General features: G+C 39.1%; 1 protein-coding gene and 1 pseudogene across 1 annotated transcript; both read right to left on the bottom strand.

The window, feature by feature from the left end:
• Positions 1–5,563: 5,563 nt before the first annotated feature.
• Positions 5,564–6,283, bottom strand: LOC128211764 (elastin-like). The gene has a single exon (XM_052916806.1). The coding sequence runs from the start codon at positions 6,281–6,283 to the stop codon at positions 5,564–5,566; it is 720 nt and encodes a 239-aa protein (XP_052772766.1).
• A 2,024-nt stretch (positions 6,284–8,307) lies between these two features.
• Positions 8,308–18,606, bottom strand: LOC128211762 (uncharacterized; annotated as a pseudogene).
• Between the last annotated feature and the right edge of the window lie 5,948 nt (positions 18,607–24,554).

The following is a 24,554-nucleotide window of genomic DNA, read 5'->3' as shown; positions in this document are numbered from 1 at the left end:
AAGAAGACTGAAAGTTCGCAGTGACTCTTCATAACGGCACATACTTCCTGTGTGACTACCACACCGACCAGAAACTGGCACTAAAACAACAAATAATGGGAGGGAAGAACGAAGAGATGTGGGCGTGGGGCTTCAAGTTCGAGCAGTATCACACCGCAAGTAGGGCATAGTTCGACCAATTGTGTAGAAGTCTTAGACAAAGTTCAGCACTCAAATTTATTATATCCCATCAAGTAAAAACAACATTATAAGCAATTGGAGGAACATTGTTTTTTTGCATATAAATGGCTGGTTCTCTGAAAACCTGTTCCACAAAATATATTATATTTCACAACATTTTTGTGTGAATTGATTTTAAACAGTATTCGAAATGAGTACAGAATGTAGAAAGCAAACAATACGAGTGTTGCCATTTGTGAAACTTATACAATTTAATGTTATTGAAGTAACGACTAGAATCCTTTAACAAAACGGCCCCTGATGTTTACGTACAATACACATGTATTCACATACTTGATTTATACGTAATGCAGGTTCCAAAGATTCCGTTCCAAATCCATACCTGCAATATAACAACTGTGAAGCCTTCTATACTATTGTGAAATCCCAGGTCGGTGCCCACACACTAGGTAATTTTATATATTTTGACCGTACGATAATTTTATTCCGTAAACATATTTCTGTACGTCAAACATGCAATTTGTAGAATTATAAATCGTACTTGGTTAAGTTCAGTAACGATTACTGTGCATTGGAATATAAAATGCGTTCAACTTAAAAGTCACGTAAGATCATACACAAACATATTAAGGGAATAGGTCTTATGTTATTTAGATTATCATGGGCTGTTCCCTATTCGAATATACGCTTTTTTAATCTTAAATAAATTTTGGCTATTTGTCGATGAATCCACTATATCTTTTCAGTATACTGTGGCGAGGTCGATGCTGTACATGTAAATTCATATGGGTCTATGGGGGGACATTTTGCTGAGTTCAAAACCACCTCACATTCCTCATTGCAGAGAGGCAGTTTTAAAAGGTGCGACAGAAACGGCTTTTTTGACTGTTTTTTTTTATTTTATGAATTATCTTAAACTTGTTTGTGATGTTTTGTAGGTTAAAGTTTTAGGGCAAGTTGCGATTTTCACTTATAACTTCAATACCCTTCATTCAATTGACTAAATACTTCACATAGTTTTTCCGGACCATAACACAATGAGGTTACATAACTCCATAGTATCCTTAATACAAGTTATGGCCCTGATTTACTTACTAGGAACTTGGTTTAAGTCATAGGGCAAGTTTAAGTTATAGGGCAAGTTGGGAATTTGATTTATTTCTTCAATACCCTTCATTCAATTCACCTAATATTTTACACAGTTACTGTTGTCCAAGGCCATTACCTATTGAGGTTAGATAACTCCATATTATCCTTTGTACAAATTGTGGCTCCTGTTTGACTATGGATCTTAGGTTAAAGTTTTAGGACAGGTTAGGTATATATTAATAACTTATCTATCCTTCATTCAATAGACTTAATACTTCACACAGTTGTTCAGGACCATCACACAATGAGGTTACATAACTCCATGTTATCCTTAATACAAGTAATGACCCCTGATTGACTTAGAAACTTAGGTTCAAGGTTTAGGGCAAGTTGGGATTTAAATAAAAAAAAATCATTCAATGCACTTAATACTTCGCACATGTAATGACGACCATCTTACAATAAGGTCCCATAACTCCATTTTAACCCTTAATACACATTATGGCCCTTGATTGATTTTTCTTTTCTTTCATTTTCTTTTGACAGGCACATTTTTATATTCTAAACCAGGTTTCATGGGAAACACGTTATTAGATTGACTTGCGTCATCTTCAGGTGTGCTCTTGGGCGGGCAGTGTCAACGTCACCTTATGTATCGAATAATATTAGCTAGGTTTAACATAAAGTGACCAAACTTGGTATATATGAATATTTTATGAAGCCTTTCACGGTAATGCGTTTAAGGCCCCTAGGATCAAAGTCAAGGTCAAAGTTACTATTAATTGAAAAATGGTTGGTATTGAATAACTTAAGTAAGGGTCTACATATTGTGACCAAACTTGGTATATAGGAAGAGTTTATAAACACCTTCCCTGAGATTGTATTTTGAGCACCCAGAGTTAAGGTCTAGGTCAAGGTGACTGTTGCTAAAAATAGAAATATGGTTTGTACTGAATACCTCAAGTAAGATTTAACATAGTGTGACCAAACTGGTATATAGGACAAGTTTATGCAGAGCTTTCATTTGATTGCCTTTTGGCCATCTAGTGTCAAGGTCACTGTTACTAAAAATAGATTACTGTTTGGTACTGAATAACTTTAGTTATGGTTGACATGCTGTGACAAAACTTGATATGTAGGAAGAGTTTATTGAGGACTTCCATGGGCCCTTAGAATTAAGGTCACAGTTACAAAAAAATAGAAGAAAGCAGTTGAAACTGAATCTCTTCTGCCAATCATTAAAAACCCGGTTTGTCTCATCGTGATTCTTGTTCACTTTTTAATTTGATATTTTAATGTATTTGACAGGCACATATTACATTGTTATTTTATTCACTTCTAATTCAAAGCGGTGTAGTCGAGCGCGCTGTCCTACGACAGATATTGTTACATTTGGTGTTACATAAGTATAGTTATAAATGAAACGCCATCTTTGAATTTTCGAAACTCTAGCAAATAATAAAATTCTTTACAAACTCATTCAGTATCAGAAAGATGGCACGTTCTGTCATTTGGGTTGATTTTCCGCCAACTAAATGTACCTTCTCCGTCTGACAAATAATTGTTCCTTTTTCTAACTCAGATAGCATTATTTAACCGTTTTGGTGGTGTATTCAAAACATTCTTTAGGCAATCTATAATTTACACATATACTTGAAGCGCTGAGAGAAGTGTATCATTCGTTTAAAAATAAAAACGACAGTTTAAGAGAATTTTTGCACGACTGAAATCACTACCCGAACTTTTAGAAGTACTGACTACATGGACTCTTCGATATGATTGTGTCACTAACGGCAACAAACACTTATCATTTAAAAATAACAAGAATGACTTGCCTTCTGTTGCGTTGCCAGGGTGCACCACGCTGATGCTCGAGGGAAAAGGTGATTTCCGGATGCAGCGAAAGATCTACACCGCGAAGACAGCGGAACATTACATCTGCTCTCTCATACTACTGAAGAGGACTTCATTCTATAAATGTTAACCAAGTGTTACATGGCCTGTCTGTAGATATTAGTTGACATGAAAAGAGAGCATAGCATTTAGTTATCAATTTGCAAATCATTTTTTTTTACTTTTGCTTACAATACCTACGTGAAAAACTACAGAAACAAGCTCAGTTGCCAAAGGTTTTAACATAAACCCCGTTTAATGGCACAGGGTATACGCAGACATAGACCACAAACACAAAAAAATCACAATCAAGAAACATGGAACAACAGCACTTAACCTCACCAACAGCACAGTGCATATATACTATATAAAAATAGGTATGTTTATCAAGGATTGTTAGTTACCGCCTTGGAACGGTCAGTAAAATGTAAATTACTGGGGGTTTAAACCAGTTTGTGTGCACAACCTCACTCTATCCGAACGATCCAGAATAAAGTAAAAAGAAAATGCAAATCTTATTAACGTATGCATTAACTTAAGGAAACATTAACCCCGTTTAATGGCAGAGGGTAAACGCCAAAGACTCAAAAACAAACACAAACCAGAAACATGGAACGCACACAATTGAAAAGACCACTTTTATGTCCATGTTGAAGAGGGTATTTGTCTGGCAACCGAGCTAAGGTCCATCTTCAAGCCGAAATATTTCCACGCAAAATTTTAAAAATAAACCTCATGCAAACTTTCCAAGCACAAGTTTCTTTGATAATGCTTTTACAGAGCACTTCCTTTAAAGGAAGGCTTTTATTGCATTTGCACGGTTTAATAAGGTTTTATCATTTCTTAATTTTTGTTACAAATAAAAAGAAAATTACTTTTCTTGGTTAAATGTAAATTGCGCTAGGTGGTGGTATTTAAAGTTGACCCGATGAAATTGAGTATTTGGCCAATGCGTAAATTCAGACATGGACAGTCATACGACAAGACGTAAATTGTATTTGATGGAATATTTTTTTATATGTGCTTATAATATTTTTCAAAATGTTTGAACTTGAACATAATTAAGTTGAAATGCTGTTGATGTTTTGTAGAAGTAGTTAACAAGCGTTCACTTTGTTAGAGATATATAAATATATGTCATGTGTTTGGATACTTTCGAATGTTTTTTGCATTGATAATAACAATGTGTGTATAATTTGTCACGAGATATAATGCGACACTTTTTTGCATTGATAAATAAAGTGTGTGTTTATTTTGTAACAAGATATAATACGACTCAGTTAACTGTCCAGAAGAATATACGGTTAATTTAGTTTGCGTTATTTTCTTATTCTTTCAACAGCAAACTAACGTTTCTGATATTTCAAGGTCATAACATCATTCGAAATGGGTGAATAAAGAAATAATTTAGGAAGGTATGGTTCAATATATAGGACTAAATTTTAAATGTAAAACTATGTTAATCCCTCGTTCGTATCGCCCTTGTTTGGTTATCATTCAACCTTGATGGAACAACAGAAACTGTTGGGACAATTCTAGTAGCCGAAAATCACCTATTCACTTGTTTTGTGGCACAATGGTCAAACGCCAAAGGACAATCGTAGGGACAAAAGGAGCATACACATTGGGCAAAAGTCATACAACCCTAATCAAAATAGATAAGAACCTTAAAAACACGGTTTAAAACACAAACATTGGTAAATATCTTTTTCCTAAATGTACATTTGAAAGAGAAACAAAGGGTAGTAACTTCCTAAGGGCAGCGCGTTAAATGTACTGACTAAACTGTACGCAAAAGGAGAAAGAAAAATGTTGTTGTTTTGTGTTACGCATCACATATTACACACTGAATTAACTCATCTCTCTATTGCGATGATAAAAACAGGTTCTTATGTATTAAACGCTATGTTTCCTTGCAAATACGGTTTATCGGATGACTCGTGGTGGGTGGACAGAGGCTGTGAGGCGATCTTTGATGTGGTCGAATGTCCCAACAACGGTGCCCCAGGTAGAAGTTTTATATTTTATCATATATATTATCAATAAACGACGTGATTGTATCATTGCTATTAATCAACCTTTATTCATTACAAGTAATGGTTATCAATTACGTAATAATTATAAACTGCAGGGCCAAACTTAGTCACGAATCATGTGCTATGGTCATGTGTTGCAACAATAAAAAGCCATATGCATACAGAAAACAACAACAACAACAACAACAACAAAAATATTGAGTCAAAGGTTTCAGCATTTTCAAATGTTGCGGCCTCAGTCATTGAAACCGTCATTCCTGCTATTGCAATTTATAATTGATTTGAAAGGGAAGTCAAGCAGATATGCATCATGCATAACTGCTGGTGCAGTTGTCTATATTACATGCATATAGACGTAATATACTTCATTCTGGACAGGAATCCGAAAACGCAAACTCATACAAACTAAATAGAAAATGGATGTATCGGTTTGATGAAAAATGTCCATTCGCTTTAAAGATATTTGCAACACTGTATTCGGTAGGTGCAACACCGCCAACATTAGGTGCAACACCGCCAACATTAGTTGGAACACCGCCAACATTAGGTGCAACACCGTCAAGATTAGGTGCAACATCGCCAACATTAGGTGCAACACCGTCAACATTAGGTGGAACAACGTCAACTACAGGTGCCACACCGTCAACGTTAGGTGCAACACCGCCAACATCAGGTGCAACACCGCCAAAATTAGGTGCAACACCGTCAACATTAGGTGCAATACCGTCAACATTAGGTGCAACACCGCCATAATTAGGTGCAACACCGCCAACATTAGGTGCAAGACCGTCAACATTTGGAGGATCAAGGTCAACTACAGGTGCAACACCGCCAACATTAGGTGCAACACCGCCGACATTAGGTGCAACACCGCCAACATTAGGTGCAACACCGTCAACATTAGGTGCAACATCGCCAACACTAGGTGCAACACCGTCAATATTAGGTGGAACAACGTCAACATTAGGTGCAACACCGCCAACATGAGGTGCAACACCGTCAACATTAGGTGGAACAACGTCAACAGAATGCTTAAACAGAATGTTCTCTTCCCATAAGTAAGGGGAAAACTTACGTTTGTCCATTCTAAACTTATATATTTACAGATCCTCTGACAAAGCTGTACGGCCAGCTAAAGAAACGGTTGTCCGAATCCACCCAGACTCTTGATCTCCCCAGCTAGAACCCCAACTCGTTCATGAACAGATTCGAGTCCATCTCTCCTATGGTCAGAGCTCATGCGTGATTTGGTGATGAGTGACCATGTGCACTGCGAGATTTCAGTGAAGAGAACACTTGTGTACCGATTGATATTTAGACTATTCATGTAGTTTGTTTAATTTAGAGTGAACCATAAGTCATCATTATCAGCCGATTTTTATGTTTTTGAAAGAACAAGTAAGTGCTTAGTTCTTTAGAAATTAAATCAAATTAAATTAAATAACTGAACACCTTTAGGCGTTGGCATTGTTTTTTACATTCATATGAAATACAAGTATGATACGTCAAGGTGTTATTTCACTGTTATAACTCCATAGTTCATCAAACAGCATGAAATAATATAAGTATCTTCCATGGCCGAGAGTGTAAGATAAGTTTTCAGTTTCCGCAAAACACTCTTACACGAGCGGCTAAGGTAGATAAATGGATTTTTCGTTGGATCTCTTTTGTGCGTAGTGAAAATAAATGCGTATAGATATGTGATATTTTCTGGTTGTCATAGTATATGCGCGCAGTGATTCAGATTATGTTAAAAGTCAAATAGTTATTGAAATAGTTCTGAGTAGAATGCAACATTCTTTCTTGAATGGAGCGTAAAAACGTCTTTATGGTGTCATTTGAAGCGATAAATAATTGATAAGGATTCTAAATATTGCAACAAGACAAGGTTTCCATGATGCTACAGACGACAGTCTTCAACAAGGGAGTTAATTGTGTGATGACAATAAAAAAGGAGTTCCATACGGGTACTTGTTTTATCTTTGCCCGTTGGCAAAATTAAAATATCTAGCATTGTCAAATGATTAGATTTACCTATCAGAGTTGGGAGAAGGCATTTTTATAATATATTTGAATTGCTTATAACGTCGTGTCATATGATAATCGCATCGCTTATTGAATTTCAATATATAAGTGTTCGAATTTGTTATAATTACCATGATAAGATATTTAACATCTGCCTTATGCCTCTTTTATATGTCAGTTTCGGATCATACGTGAGAAATTCTGGTGTTTCACCGCTTGATTTCATGGGTTTTGATTTAATAACTGTTTTTTCGTTTGTCATCAATCTCTGTTTATCATTTGTTTATAAGTTGAGCGGTCATTGTTCGCCTACGAGGGAGTGTTTAGTTTCACGATGGAGAATCCAACCGTTGTGTTCAGGGTTATTATTGACCAGGTGCGTTCAAATTGGTGACGTAAAATGTGTAAAATTCTTCAATCAACTTAATAATTATGCTTTGCATGAAAAAAAATTATTATTATTTAAACACTAATATCATTTTTGTTGTTGAAGTGAATTGTGTCATTAGACCCTAAAAGTTGAAAAGGTTTCTTGACTTTACTCCTTCAATTTGTCATTATCAAGGTCACTGTTTGACTTTCAGAACCTAATCACGCCAATCTTAGCAACAAAAAAGGCTGCGAAAGAAGGGTCAATTAATGAACATTCCGTGCAAATCATGGAGAAATAAAAATATATTTTGTTTTTAAAATGAACTTATTTTATTTCTCGACATTGAGCGCCCCTGCTCCCTTATATTCGTGAATACTACGGCAGGAATATGTCGTCACGCACTCACCTTTACTGATACAAAGTTTAATATCAATTATTGCTTCAAACAGCTGCTTATTTGGTACAAAATCCTATCGTGTTCAAGTTAAGGTTAAGGTTTCATGTATTATTTTCAAAGCGCCGAAATATGACATGATATGACATGACCGAAACCAAGGAGTTCTGCAAAAGGTTAAATTAGAATACAAAATTAAACAGCCGCAAATCTTCCAAGAAGCGCTAGCGCGCTTCATGGATTTGCATAATCGCGGCCGAGCGTTCGTACTGCATGAACGCACGAAAGATAAGACTAAATCCTGAATAGAACACCTAATCGATTAATCATTTATTCAATGTACTTTCAACTGATATATCATACACTAGGATAAAAATAGTGGACTAAATACAGTAACAAACTGACCTGGTGTTGAAGATTAAACAATAAACAAACACACAATATTTATTAGTACATGATATGTCATATTATCCTCCTATGCTTTCAGATATACAGATGCAAACGATGGTTGAGTATTAAACGTATTGTCATAGCACAACCCAGAATATGGCGTATAATGTTACAAGTTATCTAGTTACTAATCTGGTCATTCAATAACGCCTAGAGGAGCGCGTCGGAACATACATACATTTAAAGGAATACTCAATTAAATGGAACTGGATACCAGCTTATTTATGTTTACATTTTATGTTTATCTTGAATGCAAATGTTTCATTGTAGTAATTGACGCATTCATGTTCCACAGCGCCATAATTGACATGACATGACCTGTCAATCAAACCAACCACCAATCGGTGTCCAGATACGACCAGGCTTATAAGCCGATGTTGCTATCCGCATGACCTTCGACAAGCTCCTACGAAGTAACAATAGTAAATTTTGTGTTAAAGGTTAATAACGGTAGCCAGGGTAGTGAATTCGAACATGTTAACACATTAGCTCTTATAAGATAAACATCATAACAGATAATCGTATACATAACTATTCTGCAATACATTTAATAGGAATAATCAAAGTTATGATTTGTTGCCACGCTGTGTTTAAAATAGGAAACAAGACGCCAGATATGTGAAGACAACTAAACTCCACGACGCCAGGCAGGTGAACGCGTGTCCCACGGGCGGCGCCGGTCTGGTATCCGTTTTATCCATTACGTCAGAACCGACACAGTGAAGACACGTGAAGAAGTTGTCTGGGTCGTAACGACGCTTGATCAGCAACAGTCCTCCTTCCAGTAAGGGTTATCTTTCCACGGCTCGTTCAAGTACTTACCGCTTCTGAAACTGCAAAATAAGGCACGTGGATGACGAGTAACACGTGTTTGTTGATGCCGTTCAATAACACACTGATAGAGGGGGGGGGCATTGTAGTGTGATGGTAATAATGACTTTAGGGAGGTTGCAAGCACTAGTACGGGTACTTTTTGTACAATACGTCATTCATGTATATGTATTTTTTACATGTCTAGAATGTGCGCTCCGAAGAGGGAAACGTTTTATGCGTATGGTTAATGCGAATGTTTTATGTATGCATTTTATGCATGTTATTTATGTGTGTGTCTTATGTGTGGCATTTATGCGTGTTATTTATGTGTTATTTATGCGTGATATTGTTATGTCATTTCTGTGTGTGATTTGTGTGTGTTATTTATGCGTTTTATTTATGTGTGTTATTTATTTTATGTGTTTTTTATGCGTATACTTAATGTGTGTGTGATTTTTGCAAGTGTTATTTATGCGAAATATTAATGCGAGTGATTTATGTATGTTATCTATGCGAGTGACTTGTGTGTTTTATTCATGTGTGTCATTTATGCGAATGATTTGTGCGAGTGATTACTGTGTGTGATTTATGCGAGTGATTTATGCGAGTGATTTGTGCGAGTGATTACTGTGTGTGATTTATGCGAGTGATTTGTGCGAGTGATTTTTGCGATTGATTACTGTGTGTGATTTATGCGAGTGGTTTGTGCGAGTGATTTGTGCAAGTGATCTTTGAGTGTGACGTATGTGTGTGATTTATGCGAGTGATTTGTGCGAGTGATTTGTGCGAGTGATTTGTGCGAGTGATTTATGCAAGTGATTTGTGCGAGTGATTTGTGCGAGAGATCTATGAGTACAACGTATGTGAGTGATTTATATGACTGATTTATGCAAGTTATTCATGTGTGTGATTTATGTGAGTGATTACTGTGTGTGATTCATGCAGTGATTTGTGCGAGTGATTACTGTGTGTGTTTTATGAGAATGGTTTATGCGTGGAATTTACGCGAGAGACTTTTGCTTCTGATTCATATGTGTAATTTATGAGTGTTATTCACGCGCGTATATTCGTCAGCGAGTGACTTATGGATGTGATTTGCCGGCGAGTTAGTTATGCGAGCTGCAAGTACAAGCTTTAAGTGATCAGTTGCGAACGGCTTTTAGACTCAACTGTAACTTGACCATGTAAATGAAGCTGTACATACACATAAAAGTACATGTCGTGTTTGGCAACCCAACATATATAAATTGATCTTGTACGATGGAAGAAGATCTGAATGTAATGTGTATATGTTATTTCAACGATATAAATTTTCAAACGTTTTCGTTATAATTAAATTCGAGTGTAACGACAGGTATAAAGTACCATTAAAGGTAATCTGAATCTTATGCGGACACTTCTCGTTCACGAAGTGTAACATCTACTTTACAAATTGGCACACAAGGACATTAGAAATTAAAATAAATCTACTTTAGGGACAATAGGTCGCGACCTCGCAGTCATACATATAACGGGAACAAGGCAAGTAAACTATGTTGAGTAAATAATTCTTACTTCCTTATTGCTTTTGCAAACGTCTGGAAGTATTCGATAAGCTCGTCGTTATCTGTGGTCTGATTCAAGAGAGGGACCCCACTTTCGGCGTCGCCCAGGGAGAGTCCACATGACAATGACGTCACTGTTGACCGATAGCCCGGATGAAGGGGTGTGCTCTCCAAGGGAGCTTCCGTGGTTTTGCCTGTAAGATGGATGCAACTGACATTGTTTGACAAAATTACCGCACTGCGATTGCATTAGTGCCATTCCAGAAGAGTGTGTCTTTTGACTTATATTTTATTAATAAAAAGTTACACTTCATGTTACAAAAATGATGTAAAACTCGTCTACAATGACAGTTAAAATAAATAACTATGCATATCAAAACTTGTTTTCATTCTTTATAATACGTTTTATAAATTTGTCCCTCCGACCTTTGTTGAAAAAGGGCATTTTTAAAGGGACTGTACACCAGATTGGCACCAAAATATTTTTTTCTGTAACGAATCTCAGGACAATTATTTGATAAATTTTTTAATCGTTGATATCATAATTTGAAAAAAAGAATACCAAAATAAAAAAAAAATATGTTGAAGACCGGGTTCGAACCGATGTCGCCAAAATTGCAATCCAGCGTTGTATCCACTGAGCTACGAAGTATTACCCTAATCATGTGATATAAATATATCTAACTCGGTAAATCAAGTGATAACATCGACTAGGCAACCGCGCATAAGGATTGCATTCTACTAGGTAGACATACCCAGTAATCTTTTTAATGGAAAAAATACGAAACCGCTGCGAAAAATAAATTAAATGTAAACTTTGTGGTACTTCAGTTAGTAAGATTCAATGCATTGTGCACATTGATACCGTGATTATGTCAGTTTTCGACAATTTCTTTTTTTTTTCGCTATTTCATCATACGGAGCACAGTCCCTTTAACACTGATTGGTTTGTCGTCAAGCTTAGGACCGTCGTTCAGCCTACCTCCCAAAAGAGCCCCTGTGCATGCAATCCACAAATCTCTGGCCACTCCCACAAACAGCTGCTCCCTCATGAAGGCCCGGAAGTCCTCCCCGGCCTGTCCCGGCTGCAACAAGGTGTTCGCCATATATGCGCGCACAATTGGCGGGTCATACGAGTCCTTCTCGTAGTCCCAGAAATCCGTCTTGTTTGTGAAGGTGAATGGTACTTGTCTGTTAAATAGTAATTTTAATTTTTGAAGTACTGGACATTAAGGAACTATGGTCGGTCGGTTCAGCATAATTCCATCTATGGAGAATTACATTATGTACCAGTCAACTGTAACCACAGCCCCAAAGGTCCGGGAGTACACCGGGGATACCCGGGGAAATGGGCCGTGTTATACCTTCCAGGTGTCCCCACAGTGCAGGGGGAATGCGGTGGTTTTGTCTTCGCGCAAACATAGTGAGAATGAGCCTTACCTATGGTCCCTGGGGTGCGGGGATTTTACCAGCAGTTCGTTCTTGCAGGGAGGGGAATTTACCCGAGCTTGGCTGGACCGAAAGTCAAAGTCCCCGCTATTCCCCGGACCTGGGGGGGGGGGTGTGGTTTCAATTGACTGGTGCATTAAAAGGTTTCAAATCACAGAATAAATGGAAATTGACAAATGCAAGGTGGCTTTATGAGGATAAAGTATATTTTTGGCCAAGTATTTCCTGGAAAAGTACGTTAAGAAGTCCATGGTTATTAACACGCGAAGTCACGATCACATTAGAGAAAAAAGAGGTTGCAAATAACTTCTTATGCAACATCCAGCCATGTGTACATTGTTTAGAATGGCATATTCGACACTACGGCTAAAGTGTTAATATAAAGTGAATTTTCTCTAAAAATAAAAATAATCTCAACGCACGTGTAGCTTTACGTTCAAGTAAAAGTACACACCGAGTATCGCGACTTGTCTATTTAAGATCAATGGTTGTATGGTTCTGGTAGCATACCTGTACATAAACTGATTTAGATATATGTATATGATACCAATATGATAAGCAATAAAATAGCAGAAGAAAAATAACTCATGTCTACGGAATGGTTAAAATTTAGAGTGGTAAAGGTGTCCACCTCTCACACAGAGGGTAAAAGGTTAGATCGCCAACAGGCTGTGAGTGGTTTAGTAGTAGTTATGTCCAACCCTCACATATGAAGGTGTGGCTTAGATCCCTTATAGGGTGAGAGTGGTTTAGAAATTTGTCCACCCCTCACACAGGAGGGTGTGGGTTAGATCCCTTACAGGGTGAGAGTGGTTTAGTAGTATTTATGTCCAACCCTCACATAGGAGGGTGTGGCTTAGATCCCTTATAGGGTGAGAGTGGTTTAGAATTTTTTTTGTCCACTCCTCACACAGGGGGGTATGGGTTAGATCCCTTACAGGGTGTGTGTGATTTAGAATCATTTTTGTCCACTCCTCAAACGGGAGGGTGTGGGTTAGATTCCTTACAGGGTGAGAGGGGTTAGAAGTATTTATGTCCACCCCTCACACGGGAGGGAGTGGGTTAGATCCCTTACAGGGTGAGAGTGGTTTAGTGGTATTTATGTCCACCTCTTATACAGAGGCAGTGGGGTCAATCCCTAACAGGGTGAAAGTGGTTTAGTGGTATTTATGTTCACCCCTCATACAGAAGGGTGTGGGTTAGATCCCTTATAGGGTGAGCGTGGATTATTGGTATTTATATCCACCTCTCACACAGAAGGTAGTGGGTCGATCTCAAACAGGGTGAGAGTTGTTTAGTGGTAAAGGTGTCCACCTCTCACACAGAAGGTAGTGGGTCGATCTCAAACAGGGTGAGAGTTGTTTAGTGGTAAAGGTGTCCACCTCTCACACAGAAGGTAGTGGGTCGATCTCAAACAGGGTGAGAGTTGTCGAGTGGTAAAGGTGTCCATCTCTCACACAGAAGGTAGCGGGTCGATTTCAAACAGGGTGAGAGTTGTTGGGTGGTAAAGGTGTCCATCTCTCACACAGAAGGTAGTGGGTCGATCTCAAACAGGGTGAGAGTGGTTTAGTGGTAAAGGTGTCCATCTCTTACATAGGAGGGCGTGGGTTCGTTCCCCAACATGGTCAGACTGTGTATAGGTATCACACAAGAGGTAGTGGGTTTGATTCAAAACATGGTCAGAGTTAAGTGGTATAGGTGGCCTTATTTCACACAGGAGGGCTTGGGCTCGATCCCTAACAAGGCGAGGATGGTTTAGTGGTATAAGTGTCCTTCTCTCACACCAAGGTTAGTGGTTTCGATCCCTAACAGGGTGAGAGTGGTTTATTGGTATAGATGTCCACCCCTCAAAGAGGAGGTCGTGGGTTCGATCTTCAACAGGGTCAGAGTGGTTTATGGTGTAGGTGTCTATCTCTCACACAGGAAAAAGTGGGTTTGATCCTAAACAGGGTGAGAATAATTTTAGTGGTAAAGGTGTCCATCTCTCATACAGGAGGGTGTGGGTACGATCCCTAACAGGGTGAGAGTGGTTTAGTGGTATTTATGTCCACCCCTCACCCAGGAGGGTGTGGGTTAGATCCCTAACAGGGTGAGAGTGGTTTAGTGATATTTATGTCCGACCCATACACAGGAGGGTGTGAGTTAGATCCCTAACAGGGTGAGAGTGGTTAAGTGGTATTTATGTCCACCCCTCACCCAGGAGGGTGTGAGTTAGATCCCTAACGGGGTGAGAGTGGTTTAGAAGTATTTATGTCCCACCCATACACAGGAGGGTGTGGGTTTTATCCCTTACAGGGTCGAGAGTGGTTTAGTGGTATTTATGTCCACCTCTTATACAGAAGGTAGTGGGTTCGATCTTCAACAGAGTGAGTGTGGTTTAGTGGTATGGGTGTCCACGCCTCAAAGAGGAAGTCGTGAGCTCGATCCCCAACATGGTCAGAGTGGTTAAGTGGTGTAGGTGTCCACCTCTCACACAGGAGGTATTTGGCTCGATCCCAAACAGGGTAAGATTAATTTAAGTGGTGAAGGTGTCCAACTCTCACACATGAATTCGTGGGTTCGATCACCAACAGAGGTACTTTCGCATGGCCTCTCAAAGCTGTCACCAGAACTCGTTTCTATCCAGGAAACAGAATCAAGATTCTATAATTTATCAGACTATAGTATCAGATTGTTAGATCGCGCATAATGGAATTTGTATTACCTAGCATTTTTTGCCTAGAAAATAAAATAAATGCCAGTGAACAGAGCCGCCGCTCATCAGTGTCTAATGCCTTACAATTGTATATACTCACTTGCTTCTTGCCCAGTTGACTGCGGCCTCTAATTCTTTGTGCTCGGATCCATCCCAGGGTGCAAACTTGTTAAAGTAGAATGTTAGCAATCCCTTGTAATTGATAATTGTTTTGGAGCCTGGGTCCTCGAAAGATCCCGGAAAGTTGTTAAGCATCCAGTAGCCACCCCATGTAGGCGTCATTTTCTCCATTTGCTGCTCAAAAACTTCTAATACCTCTTCAAAATAGTTTATCCCATAAACGTTCATTTCAATAGGAACGGGCATACTGAAAACTACCATCTGTGACGGCATTGGGTGCAGACAAAACACAAAGTACACGGCAATTCCAAATGTACCTCCGCCGCCGCCCCTAAGTGCCCAGAACAGGTCTCCGTTCTCGTGATAGATGATATCGCCTTCCGGGGTGACAATCACCGTCCTGTTCTCTGTCGCAGTGACAATGGAACCGTCAGCAAGCACCACCTATGTACAAAGAAACTTAATATTATTAAATTTCTACTTAAAGAATACTGCTATATGTCGATTTTCATACATGTAGATGTTTTGTATTTATTTCCTAAACAAAAATCGCTTTCGTGCATGTGTTAGGTTAGGTTGTACAATATTTTATGCTCATGATATCGGTCCTTTGACACGCAGCACAACCATAAGCTTATTTAAAAGGTACTCGGTTAACACTATATTTCTAATTAGTCCCTACCTGAGCCTCTAGCAGGTTATCGACGGCGTATCCAAGGGAACGGGACACGGGGCTGTGCCCACCACCCAGCGTGTAGCCACCCGGGGTCACTGTGTGGGCGCTGCCGCCCACCACAACACGCCCGACCGCATTCAACTGAAACACATTCATCAAAGTGACAGTCCATAATGCTGTGAAGACCACGGTTACTGTGGGTCCCAAATATCAGGCGAAAGTGCGCAACTCACATGTTAAGTTGTCCACACTGACAACTGCTTGTGATCCGAGTTTACTCATGGTTCACGGTCAACTGCGTGTGATCCGAGTCTCTTTACGGTTCACAGTCAACTGCGTGTGATCCGAGTCTAGTTACGGTTCACGGTAAACTGCGCGTGATTCCAGTCTCGTTACGGTTCACGAACTGTGTGCGATTCGAGTCTCCTTACGGTTCACGACCAACTGCGTGTGATCCGGGTCTCGTTACGGTTCACAGGCAACTGCGTGTGATGCGAGCCTCTGTACTGTTCATGACCAACTGCGCTTGATCCGAGTCTCCTTCTGGGGTTCACGGGCAACTGCGTGTGATGCGAGTCTTCTCATGGTTCACGATGAACTGTGTCTGATCCAAGTCTACTTACCGTTCACAGCCATATGCGTGCGATCCGAGTCTCCTTACGGTTATTGCAAGTTATCTAAGTTATTGTATTTAAAAACTGCAAGGTTCAATTATCTACAAAACATGTTGCACGGTAAATCTGCATCGTTTAATTGTCTACCAAACAATTCAAATGGTTAAGTTGTATTTTACAAATATTCCCATATTATTTTGCATGGAAAAACTGCATAGTTAGATTATTCACAAAAACTTATTGCATGGAAAAACTGTATAGTCAAATGACACAAAACTTATTACATGGTATAACTAGAGTGGTGAATGCGAAAAGGTTCTAAGTGACATTAGATAAAGAAGAAGATAAAACCTTTTCGCTTTGACCCCACGAACTGCAACGTTCACATATCTCCCAACTTGCATGGTAAAACAACGTTGCTCAAGTATCTACCTTTAAATCTTCGCTGCTTAATAAGCTATCAGATTTTTTGCACGACAAAACTGCTGATTAAATGACCATAAAACGTATTGTATGGTAAACCTGAAACGTGTTCAAACTACACGTTTCTATTAGCAATCAGACTGAATGCATGGTAAAACTGCATGTTTCTATAAGCTATCAAACTTAATGCAGGGTAAAACTGCACGATTCAACAACAATCAAACATAGTCCATGCTCACACTACACGTTTCTATTAATTATCAGACTTAATGCATGGTAAAACTGCATGTTCCTATTAGCTATCAGACTTAATGCATGATAAATCTACTTGTTTCTATTAGCTATCAAACTTAATGCATGGTAAAACTGCACGGTTCAAGAACCACTAACGTATTCCATACTCAAACTACCTGTTACTATTAGCTATCAAACTTAATGCATGGTAAAATTGCACGGTTCTAACCTCCTTGTATATCTCCTGCCATTGTAACCCGGTCTGCACCTTAACCGTGCCATGTGGGCTCCTCTCCGTGCTCAAGTCTATCTCCATCTCGTCCATCTCGGACAGGCTTATGAGGAAACTTCCCTCCCACGTGGAGCGGCCCACATAGTCATGCCCCGAGCTCCGCACTGTCACGTGTAGGTTGTATTTCCGCGCGAACTGCACCGCTTTCTGGATGTCATCAGCGTTCTTTACCACGGCGATCAAATTTGGGTACCTGTGAACAGGAATATACGCATGGTGGTAACTAAGTCGAGTGTATAACACGTTAGATACACGATAGGTTTCTGTTTAACGTTGTTGTACATATAAGGGCATTCTAAACAGTTGACCTCTGTTCAACGGTGCTGTACATATAAGGGCATTGTAAACAGTCGACCTCTGTTCAACGGTGTTGTACATATAAGGGCATTATAAACAGTTGACCTCTGTTCAACGGTGTTGTACATATAAGGGCATTATAACCAGTTGCCCTCTGTTCAACGGTGTTGTACATATAAGGGAATTATAAACAATTGCCCTCTGTTCAACGTTGTTGTACATAATAGGGCATTATAAGCAGTTGACCTCTGTTCAACGGTGTTGTATATATATGAGCATTATAAACACTGTACCTCTGTTCAACGGTGTTGTACATATGTGCATGTTTACTGTACTCTGGGTAGCTTGGCAACAGCAGGTGCCCGTTCATGCCATGGTTGAGGGCGGCCATGTCCATCTGAGAGGGGTAGCATTCATCACTCGGACAGCACCGCTCCGAGATTATGTTGTGAACGCTACCCTGTTCTCTGTCATGTCCATTGCCAGTCACACCCAGCCCATCAAGGCAACACTTGCCAGCAAGGCTAGCGCTGAACTGTAATAGGAGAGACTTTATTGACCAAAATACTTAAATATATGAATACACGCATCGCTCGATGATGATGTAGTGCACGACACATGTCCCCTGCCGTTTCCTTTTCTCGTCTTGTTCATTGATCATCACACTCCAGCTCACTAGGGTAACACTTGCCAGCACAAGCGATGAAATGCAATAGGAGAGTCTTCGTTGGTCACAGACTGTAATTCATAATTCATCATCATCGCGTGGTAATGGCGAAGTGCATGCAACCATGTTCGATGGCTTTCCCACACCCCAGTCTAATAGAATTACGGGAAAACTGGCTATAAAAAGGCTATTAAGATACAGCACCATTAAAAACAGCTCGCTCGGACATTGAACATTGCCCACCATGTCTGATGCCTTGTTCACGCCCCGGTTGTGCCCCGGACAACCTGGGTAAAGGGCAACACTGGCTAGCAAGGCTACCCATACACAGCATATATACATGAAGGATCTGCATTACCAGGAAGTCTAGTAAGTATCGCCCCAACAGTGAACACTGTCTTGCCCATCAAAATATTCTTATATGCAAATAAGAATAAACGCACTTCTTAGGTTGATACATATGAAGGCAATTTATGGAATGTAAAAATGTTTGAGAATAGCAAAATATAAAGAACTAGTTCCCTAGTAAAACGCCTGTACATTTTCTTTTCTTTATTTCGTATAATCTTTAATGCATTTAAAGTGTCCAGACAATGCAGTAGAGTTTATTTCTATCAGCTGTACAAGCGCGATACTCTCAGAAACTAGTCGAAAGGCATTTCGGTTTGGTTGCAAATGGAATTTCAACAGATCTTCCATAACACACCAGAAAATGTTGCACAGGGTTTTTATTTAAACCTTGCAAAATAATGTTTAAATTTGTCAATTTAGGCTTCCCACCAAATTTGCATCGTACAAGGCTGTTCATTTATCTGCATTATTTCAAAACTAACGGCGTGTATAACCATGAACACATTTATCAATATCATAAATTTAATGGGAAAATGCCGGCAAAAATAAAAGTTATATGGTAATAAAATGCACCTACCTCATATTAGATGCTAGCCGACACAAAGGTAACTCTACATCCAATTGTCAGTGGTAGTTTATAGTCATTCCATTATTGCGAAATATCTATACACCTTGTTTTTCAACGGTAAATAGAGCGAATCATGAGCTAAATACTGACATGTACCACATGGTTTTAAAGAACATGTATTTTGAAACAAGATATTTTCAATAAACCGGAAAGATCCTCACTTAACACACTCCAAATAAGCGATTATTTAGGGTTCATACCTAATAATGCAAATACACAAATATAAATTTTAATATGACTCTAATTTCAGTGTACATGTTCTAAATCATACTACACACAACCGAAAATGAAACACGGAAAGTATGTATATGTATAAGTCAATAAATATATCATGATTTATAGTTAAATTATACTTTAAAAAAAGAATCAAATAGCACTATCGATCTAAGACGAACGAACTAACGTAATTTTATTCAATAAAAGGTCATTATACATGTTACAATACAAATTGAATATAAAAAATACACAATACTTATACATCAACTTATTTAAGAACATTTGGTTAGTGTTCAATTAATATCTTGCGCTACCGTAGATCATTCTAGCCATGTTATAGTTACTGCAGTTTCAACCCCAGTTGGGGCAATAGTTACTGCACCCAAAAAACCCAGTTGAGGTGTTAGGTAGAGCACCCACAACCCGAGTTGAGTCAGTAAACTGCACCCAAAACACAAGTTAAGGCAATAGTTACTGTACCCACAACCCGAGTTTAGGCAATAGTAACGGCACCTACATCACGAGTTGAGGCAATAGTTACGGCACCCACAACCCGAGTTTAGGCAATAGTAACGGCACCTACATCACGAGTTGAGGCAATAGTTACTGTACCCACAACCCGAGTTTAGGCAATAGTAACGGCACCTACATCACGAGTTGAGGCAATAGTTACGGCACCCACAACCCGAGTTTAGGCAATAGTAACGGCACCTACATCACGAGTTGAGGCAATAGTTACTGTACCCACAACCCGAGTTTAGGCAATAGTAACGGCACCTACATCACGAGTTGAGGCAATAGTTACGGCACCCACAACCCGAGTTTAGGCAATAGTAACGGCACCTACATCACGAGTTGAGGCAATAGTTACGGCACCCACAACCCGAGTTTAGGCAATAGTAACGGCACCTACATCACGAGTTGAGGCAATAGTTACGGCACCCACAACCCGAGTTTAGGCAATAGTAACGGCACCTACATCACGAGTTGAGGCAATAGTTACGGCACCCACAACCCGAGTTTAGGCAATAGTAACGGCACCTACATCACGAGTTGAGGCAATAGTTACGGCACCTACATCACGAGTTGAGGCAATAGCTACGGCACCCACAACCCGAGTTTAGGCAATAGTAACGGCACCTACATCACGAGTTGAGGCAATAGTTACGGCACCCACAACCCGAATTTAGGCATTAATAATGACACTTACAACACGCGTTTTAACAATCGCTCCTGAAGCCATAACTCGAGTTGAGGCAATAGTTATTTCAATCTTAACCCTTGAAAATGCAATAGAAATTCACCCATATCCCGAGTTTAAGCTTTAGTTACTGCAGCCACAACACGAGTTAAGGTTATGGTAGCTGCATCAACAACCCGAGTTTAAGCAATGGCTTCTGCAGCCACGATCCGAGCTAATGCAATAGTTATTACAGCCGCATCCAGAGTTTAGACAGTAGTTACTGCACGTCATATCCAGTTTAAGCAATAGTTACCACACCTACAACTCGAGCTGTAACAATAGTTACTGCAGGAACAACCCGAGTTTAGGCAATAGTATCTGCACCCACAAACCGAGTTTAGGTAATAGTAACAACATCTTAAACCCGAGTTGAGGCATTTGGTACTGCACCCACAGAGAGAGTTAAAGCAATAATTACTGCAGCTACAGCACCCACAGAGTTAAAGCAATAGTTACTGCACCCAAAGTCCGAGTTTAGGCAATTGTTACTGTATCGACAATCCAAGTTTGGAGAAAAGTTACAACACTCACAATGCAAGTTAAAGCAATAATAACTAAACACACGATCCGAGTTTATGCAATAGCTACAACAGTGACAACCCGAGTTAAATCAATAGTACCTTTAGCCACAACCCGAATAAACAAATAGTTATTAAACCCACAATTCGAGTTTAAATAAACGTTATTGCACCAACAAACGGAGTTTAGGCAATAGCTTTTGCATCCACACTCAGAGTTTTGGCAATTGCTTTTGCACCCAGAATCTGTTATTTGTTACTGCAGCCACAACCCGAGTTTAGACAAAAGCTACAACAGCCACAGCCCGAGTTAAGACAATAGTTTCTGCACCTACAACTTAAGTTCAAACACTAGCTACTAAACCTAAAATTCGCGTTTAAACAAACGTTACTGCACTAACAATCCGAATTTAGGCAATTGCTACTGCACTCACAATCCTAGAAAAAGTTACTGTATAGGCAATATATCTTGCAACCGCAACCCGGGTTTGGTCAAAAGTTACTACACCCATGACCCGTAAACAGGCAGTAGTTACTGCACCCACAGCCCGAGTTAATGCAAAATTTACGGAAGCCACAGCACGAGTTAAGGCAGAAGATATTACAGCTGTTAAAGCAATAGTTACTACAGCCACAATCCGAGTTTAGGCAATATTTACCACACTTTCAACCTTAGTTCAAACACTAGCTACTTAACCTTAAGTTCGAGTTTAAACAAACGTTACTGCACCAACAAACGAGTTTAGGCAACTTCTAATGCATACAAAATCCTAATTAAGGCAAAAGGTATTGTAACCCAAATTCGAGTATAGGCAATAGTAATTGTAGCCACAATTCGAGCTGACGGAAAAGTTACTGCACCCACAAGCAGAGTTTAAGTTTTAGTTATTTCAGCAACAACCAAGTTCAGACAATAGTTACCGCAGCCACAACCCGACTTTAGGCAATAGCTGCTGCCGCCACAACCCGAGATTAAACAAGAGTTACTGCAGCCACAATTCGAGCGGACGCAAAAGTTAATGCAGCCACAACCCGAGTTAAGGTAATAGTTACTGCAGCCACAACCCGAGTTTAGGCAATAGTTGCTGCCGCCACAACCCGAGATTAAGCAATAGTTACTGCTGCCACAATTCGAGCTGATGCAAAAGTTAATGCAGCCACAACCAAAGTTGAGGCAATAGTTACAGCCAGCCCCCAAGTTAAGACAATAGTTACTACAGCCAATACCCAAGTTAAGGCAATAGTTAATACAGCTAAACCCCAAGTTAAGGCAATAGTTACTGCAGGCAAAACCCAGTTTGAAGCAATATTTATTGCAGTCATAGCCAGAGTTTAGGTAATATTTATCGCACCCACATCCTGAGTAAATGCAATATATACCGCACCTTCAACCTGGGTTAAGACAATAGCCGCTAAGCCCACACTTCGAGTTTAAACAAACGTTACTGCACCAACAAACTGAGTTTAGGTAATCACTACTGCACCCACATTCCGAGTTAACGATATAGTTACTGAACCCACAATCAGAGTTTAAGCTATAGCTACTTCACCCAAAGTATGAGTAATTGCAATAGCTATTGCTGCCACACGTCGAATGTAGGCAGTAATATCTGCAGTCACAGGCCACGTTTAGGCAATATTTGCTGCAGCGACAACCCGAGTAGAGACAACAGTTACTGCAGCCACATTACGAGTATAGGCAATAGCTACTACACCCACAGCCCGAGTTTAAGAAAAAGTTACTGATCGCACAACCCGAGTTTAGGCAATATAATCTGCGGTCTCTACCTTAGTATTGGCAATGGTTACTGCAGCCACAACCCGAGTTGAGCAATAGTAGTCGCACCTTTAACCCGAGTTAGGCAATATTTACTGCACCCACAACCCGAGTTAATGCAATGGCTACTGCGCCAACAATCCGGGATTATGTAATAATTTCTTCACCCTTAACCTAAGTTAAGTCTAATGTTACTGCACCAACAACCCGAGGTTAGGAAATGGTTTCTGCACCAACAATTCGATTTGCGTTATAAATATTGCATCGCCATGTGAAAGACAAATTGTTGATAACTATAAATCCTTTGAACGATTACGTGCTATATAAAACTATAAGGAGTATTTTGGCTTTTTAACAAATGGGGGCTTTGTGGCTACGTAGCTGTTTTTGACATTCCAAGACAAAAAATAATATGTTGTCAAAACGTTTAATTCGTAAGAGTGCAGCTTTAAATAACTATTGCAAAACTTATTGACTCCACCAATCCTTTCTATCTTTCCGTAACCCCGACGAATTCATAAACAGATTGAAGACAATCAGAGCTGTGATCAATCTCATGCCTGATTCGGTGATTAAGTGGCCGTGTGTAGGGCAAGACTTCAATGAGTGGGACAGTCTTGTACAAGTTGACTTTCAGACTATTCATCTTGTTTGTTTAGGTTCTTTAAAACTTAAATTAAATTGTTTGTCGTCGTTGGCATTATGCTTTATATTTATAAAAAATACTGGTTTTGTACATACTTTTAAAGATGCACTCTTACTCCCAAATAAGATTTACCACACTTAATACAAGTGTTAAAATATACCAAAAAATATATATTAATGTCAAAATCAATGGTTCTTATGAATTATACCCAGTTTAATTTAAAAAAGGTGCAGAAAAACACAGTGTTACTACCTTATGAGACGATAGTAAATTACAGTAAATTTTTTAGCATTCTACAATCATTTAATATTTTTACGCTTTCGGCTTTTAAATATACGATTACAATTTTGTTATCAGTAATAAATATTTTCCATAAATGCATTATTTGTTAAGTAGTTATAGGTTCATCACTAAAAAATTAGGTTTATTATACATGTGTATGCAATGATTTGAATAAGAGCCTCACTTTAAAAAAACTGAAGTAAACGGTCATGCTGTTGTAATACACTTACTCAAAGTTCTGACTCTGTCATTTTAAATTGGTAAATGTTTCGTATGTTAAATTACATGTTAAATTTGCGTTACATTAAAACATAAACTAATCAGAAACGAAATATACAGAACCGAAAGCAAAGCGTTCAGTGAGTGGAAGTGACACGTACAAATAGCAGTTCACAATCAAATTTGAACTGGAACATAGGATTTCTTGTACGAGTAGCTGCATAATTATACATATAGACGTACAATTAGTGCTATGTCGTTTAATGTAATTCCTTCTTTGCATGAAAGAGTTAAAACATTAACCTGCTATAACGACTGTTTAAGGAATTATATATATTATTTGCATATTTGATGACTAATGTTTTAAGTATATCCTTTTCGAAGATTAATGTAGAGATAAAATACCAGTA

Source organism: Mya arenaria, chromosome 12, assembly GCF_026914265.1.
Source record: "Mya arenaria isolate MELC-2E11 chromosome 12, ASM2691426v1".
Classification (NCBI taxonomy): Eukaryota; Metazoa; Mollusca; class Bivalvia; order Myida; family Myidae; genus Mya; species Mya arenaria.
The sequence above is the reverse complement of the archived record's forward strand: the minus strand, read 5'-3'. Positions and strand labels throughout refer to the sequence as shown.

Coding starts and splice junctions, on each gene's coding strand:
- LOC128211764 (XM_052916806.1), bottom strand. CDS start 6,283: ATGGACAAACGTAAGTTTTCCCCTTACTTATGGGAAGAGAACATTCTG.